Source organism: Neltuma alba, unplaced genomic scaffold, assembly GCF_004799145.2.
Source record: "Neltuma alba isolate B1F8T4 unplaced genomic scaffold, ASM479914v2 tig00005754_pilon, whole genome shotgun sequence".
NCBI classification, from domain to species: Eukaryota; Viridiplantae; Streptophyta; class Magnoliopsida; order Fabales; family Fabaceae; genus Neltuma; species Neltuma alba.
This window is the reverse complement of record NW_021634220.1, coordinates 43,549-49,548: the sequence shown is the minus strand read 5'-3', so window position 1 is coordinate 49,548 and position 6,000 is coordinate 43,549. Positions and strand designations below refer to the sequence as shown.

General features: G+C 37.2%; 1 protein-coding gene across 1 annotated transcript; it reads right to left on the bottom strand.

The window, feature by feature from the left end:
• Window positions 1–1,896, bottom strand: LOC114748603 (uncharacterized). Its single transcript, XM_028937043.1, has one exon. The coding sequence runs from the start codon at window positions 1,894–1,896 to the stop codon at window positions 1–3; it is 1,896 nt and encodes a 631-aa protein (XP_028792876.1).
• Between the last annotated feature and the right edge of the window lie 4,104 nt (window positions 1,897–6,000).

Here is a 6,000-nt window from a genome sequence, read left to right as displayed (position 1 = left end):
TTAACTTGGGTTTGGATTTCTGCATGTTCTTTTACTATGCCCAGGTTCATGACACTGTCCACAGTGGTAAATCTTCCTGTTTTGGAATTGGGATTCCCGCCTCCTAATTCTTGGCCTTCCCGAAGGTCTACTAGTTGTAGGTGGGTATAGCCACACTTGGTTTCCCATATTTTGCAGCATATAATCATTAGGATTAGGCCTGTCAATTGTCACTACTGGAATCATGGTGTTCCCATAAATCTTCTCTTGGGATGTTATTTTATAACAGTCCTCCACAAAATCATACACATTTGCATGAACCACCCTTATTGCAGCACAAGCGTGTGGACACGGAATCCCTGTCATTTGCCATGCAGCACAAGTGCATTCATGTGACTGAACATTGACATATAAGGCTCCACGCGAAGTATGTACACAGACCCTACCACCTCCATAAGGTTCACCATGCATATGAATCGATCTAGCCACATTTTCCATCACTTTTCCATCAATGTTTGGACCCACACCATTTCTCCAGTTCCTCATTGCCACACTTGCTGCGAACATCTTCCTTGCAACCTTCTCACGATGTTCATGAATAAGTTGGGCAACATTATGCTGCCTTTCCTTTACAATCCAAGCATTGAATGACTCAGCAATGTTCGTTGTTATGTTATCCCACCGTTTATATGCAAACTTGCTCATTGCCCACTTATGAATATCACCATGATTGTTAAGCCACTGAAGTAACTGAGGACTGAAATTTCCCATCCTTGTCATTGCCTTATCAAACTCAACGTTAACCCTTGCATATGCAATGTCATCAAGCAACTTTAATCCAACTTCCTTACTAATACCACTAGTTCTCCTCCTACCTCTGTATAATTTATTCATTTCAGAGCTGAAATTTTCCTTCACGTGTCTATAACAGTATGCATGACGGTCACCTCCAAATATTGCTCCAACAGCTCCTATTATTGCATTGTGACGATCTGACACAATAATTAATTGGATTGCACCAACTATCTGTTTTATCATGTTTAAGAACCATGCCCACTCCTCATAAGTCTCTCCTTTCACAATAGCATACGCGAATGGTAACAATTCATTGTCCGCGTCATATGCTGAGGCTGATAGCAGTGTTCCCCTATATGGTCCACTCAAATGTGTTCCATCTATGTACAGTATATGTCTTGCCCCAGACAAAAAACCCTCTATGCAACAACCATATGCTATGAAAACACGCTCAAATATATTGTTAACAGTTGCTACCCATTCAGCTACCGTCTTCTCATCGGTTTCCTTCAATCGTTGACATATCCATGGTATCAACATGTATGACTGTTCAGGCCTCCCTTGTATTTCCTCTAATGCTTTTTCCTTAGCCCTATATGCTTGCTTATATGTCAACTTCACACCATAATCCCTTGCCAAGGTCCTCCTTATTTCATTTGGACGCTTTTCAGTGTGATCCCTTACCTCCTCAATGATAATTGATGATGTCAAGGCTGCTCTTCCACCATGTGTAACTTGCATCATCTCTTGGGCATTATGCACATGTTCATTACTCAGTCGAGTTACAACGAGGAAAGGACTTCTCTTCGCAGCTACTCTTGCTATTATCCGCCAAGGACAACCTTCAACTTTGCATTTCACATGCACACATTCCTCACAATTTTTTACATATTTGTACTCGAAGTTTTCTGCAATACTAAACTTATATACTGCCTTTCTGAATTCTGTGGCATTTGCAAAAGTTTGCTTCTTTCCTAACAACAATTCCTTCCACTTCACAGCATTCATCTCGGGCATTGGTGTTGGTGCAATCTCTACTGTACTTACTAGCCTCACATGACATCCCCCACCGCCTTCTCTTACACAGTCACCCCCATTTTCATCACAAACTGTTCCGTCCATATTATTCTCCCTACTTGACAAAAAACACATTTGTTGTGACAATCCCAAGTAGTTGTCAATGCTGCATGCATAATTACAACTTTTGTTAGCAAATTCACAACAACAATATAACAAATAACAACTAAAATAACCATAAAAAAACAAGTCTCACATTTGTGGATCATCCATTACTTCCGGTGTACTCTCCTTCAATGCTAGATACACATGTGCACTAGTGTCATTATACTGAAAAAGATTATCAACTTCACTATCATCAACCAAATCTACTAATGCCTTATCATCGAGGCTCACTGTATATTTCATGTCACAAATATTAACATCTATATCAAACCATTCCAATATCATTAACCTCAACTCTTCGTATCTTATCCCCTGTTTTATCGTTCTAACTCTCACACTCCCACCATTGTATCTCATTTCACCTTCAACATTATTAACAAAGTTTCCACCAAGATGAAAAATCAACGCAAGTGTCTTTGAATATGTTGACCCAATATTGCAACTCATTCTGCATTATACCCTGCAACAAACAAGGAAAATATTTCATCACAATGTCATCTCTGTAAAAAGGATATTTCATAAACCCAACACAGCTACTTTCAAAGTTAACAACTTCAATATATCGTTTCACAACTCCACTTTAACTATTAACAACACCCTTCACAACCTCATTACTATGGATATTCAGCCTACTTATATACGTGATCATCGCAGCGCTTCTTCCAATTTCCCTCAGCTACCATCTGCTATCCCCAAAAACAGATCATTATAAACACCGTCCCAGACTAAGCTAACTCTATCACTCACTACCCGACTCATACGTTCCATTCCCACAAGTTAAAAACAACAACCAATACCTCCAGATGAATCAACTTACGATTGCTACAGCATCGTCTCCCTCTTAAGCTGACAAAACTAACTTGGCCAGAACCCTAACCTTATCTAACATTAATCAACTCATTTGTTCAGATTGATGACCATTCTCACACCTAAAAAAGGAAAAACCAACACCCCAATATGAAGAACGTATGCCTTACGTAATGCCGCCCCTTACCTACTCTGAACCCTCAACGCCACATACAGAACGCAGGACCACCAAAATGAAGAAAACAGACCGCAACAGTCATGCATGGAGGATGAAACAGTCATATGATTCCAGAAAAACACTTACCCTTTCGAACCACCACGTTTTCGTCACCTTCGACCTGCTGGAACACGCACGTTTCTCTCCTTTCCTTCCCGCCTATCTTCCTTCGGTGTGCGGTTTATTGTGGTGCCCATGTGGTGCCCACGCTTTGTAATGGGTGAGGGCGGTTTGGTCTTTTTGTTTAAGAAAATAATCCCAGAATGGTCTGCTGGTACCAAAACAGGATTACTGAAATTCGGCGGACGTTTTTGGGCTTTTGGAGTTGGAGGTGCATTTTTCTGGCATTTTCCCTTTAATTAACATTCAATGGCTCAATATATATCATCATTTTTTTATTAACAGTTTTAGAGTTAGAAAACTAAAAGTTTATTTTTTAAAATTAAGGAGCTAAAATGAAATATTGTATAAAATTAAATAACTAAAAGTATATTTTAGCCTTCTATATATAATCCAAAAATATAATAACGGGAATACCATAAGAAAGACAATGTTAACAGATCAATAAAGTTCATAAATTGATCAACAACAAAAAAAGTTCATAATTGAATTAAATGAAATAGAAGCATAAATATGTTTGGAAAATTGTTGGCAAAAAAGTGCTTGAAAACTTCAGCCAAAGATGCAATTGGCATGATCTGGATTCATGAAGCTTTCCGACAAAACCTTTTAATAATCAGAATAACAACATCGTTTATATCCACATATATTCAGTTGTAGAAGGAAGATTTCCCAAAGACATAAAAGAAAAATAAATATCCTCAATACTTATATCCAGATCTGTAAAATTTCTAGAAAAATGATGAACAGCATCTCCGACAACCATTTCTATATCCTTCTTTATCGAGGATATAGATCAGTTATGGAGACTTCATTGGCTGATAATATTTCAACGGATTTGCTTTCTTGTTTTCCGGAGCTTGTTGAATCAAAACTATACTCCCCATGTTGGGTTTCTGGGAAGCTTCTGTAATTAATTTAAAATCCAAGTTGAATTGGAGATGGAAGACAGAAAGAATTGCTGCTAAATATGAGAACAGTTGAAGCCATGGTTGGTCTGCAAGATGCTCGGACACACCAATGTGAATGCATCTCATTATTTCATTTCTTGAACCATATTTTAGTGTGGAATCTACAATATTAAAGACAGTCTTTCATCCAGCTTTTCCATACCTGCATGAAGCTGCGTGTTCGGTCAGTTCAAAGCTTTTCAATTCCTTGAGCATAAATTTATAATGACTGATTTTCTAATTCTAATGGAAGGTTGAGAAATCATGACAATAAGGTGAAAGGCGCACAACACTTAGCAGATGCTCTACGTTCTCTTTGTAGTAAAAGCTTCCATTCTTTTGGCTACTTATCATCTCAAGAATCAACGCACAACAACTGAACCATCAATGTAATCATCACTATATCTCTTGACAACTATATTAAACCTTTTTTTCGTTTGTTATGGATAAACATTTTTGTATTCATGCTATCATTTGATACTGACAGTGTTCCTGCTATTCTATTTGTATTGACTTGAGTGTGATCTAAGACAAATAACTGTGCCAAGCCAAAATCAGATATCTTAAAGTTTATTTCTGCATCTAAAAATGTTACTTGACCTAAGATCACGATAAATAATCCGCTATTGAGGTTCCTCGTAAAGGTAAAGAAGACCTTGGGCAATGCCTTCTATTATTTTGTAGTGAGTTTCCCAATCTAATTGTGAACGCTTGGTAGGATCTATGCATACAAGTTGAAATAAGGGAAAATTATCCATAGCTCTTACGTAAGAAAATTAAATGTAAGAAGGTCTCAACAACAAATTCGTATTTACAAGACAAACTCAACAATTTATGTTTACAAGTTAAACTTGTACATTTACGGGTCAAATTGCGTCATTTACAAATCAAACTTGTATAACTTGTTAAAAATTGAATTTCACTTGACCTCTTTATATTTAATCTTTTTTATGTGGACTTATGGACAATCTTCCCTTAAAATAACGTAGTTTAAAGTGTAGTGATGATGGAGCATAAAAATTCATAAATTTAGTCATGCAAGAAAGCAAGGAAGTAATGAATTTTTCGTTCAAGACTTACCAAATATGAAGTAATCAAGACTTCTATGAGGAAGAAACTCGTGTTAAGAGCCGTTCATTTTGTTTCAAGCAAAAACCAATGAGTCTATCTAAATTTTGATGCAGAAGTTGGGCCCATCAATAACACCTCATTATTGAACCCAATATCTCCTTTGCCCAGAATTCCTAGACAATCTTTTGACTGCAATTAATGTCTTATCCATTGGAGAGCCCACCCTGAAGTCAACCAGGACGCATCAATGTACGCGCGAACAGCCCCTTCAACATGAGTTTTATCTCTTTCTTTACCCCGTAAACTTGTCCAAATCCACCTTGTCGAAGCTTAGTTTCATTTGAGAATTTATGAGGTGCAGCTTTGGTGGTCTCAAGTACACATTGTATTGACTCAGCAAGTCCAATTGCACTGTCAACTTTCAGATTCATCTAGAAAATAGAATTTAAGCTAGTTCCTTAGATAGAATTTAAATGGGCTTATAATTGTTCATAATGTATCAAGATCAAGTTTTGTATGAGTGAATAAATCAAATACAGAAAACAAAGGGGAGGAAAGTGTGACTCAATTCTTTCTCTTTCTACTTCTCCTTCCCAAATAGGATCCTAATGAATAATGGATTTTAATTCCCAGACGTCCAGCAGGAGAAATGGAAGGCACAAGCATAAAAGAAAAGGTGAACCCCATCTCCAGAAGCTTCATAGCGACAACAACTTACTTTGGTCAAGTGGGTCTTACTTTCCTCTTCTTTCTATCTCTTTTCAAAAGCTGCAAGAAATTTAATGTTTTGATTTGCATTTATATGGTTTGCGATGACAGAATATGTAAACTTACTTTGATTTATATCTTCTTCGGTTCATTCTTGCTCGTACAAAGATC

Bases quoted from the DNA above. Each gene is read 5' to 3' on its own strand.
- LOC114748603 (XM_028937043.1), bottom strand. From the start codon at position 1,896: ATGGACGGAACAGTTTGTGATGAAAATGGGGGTGACTGTGTAAGAGAA.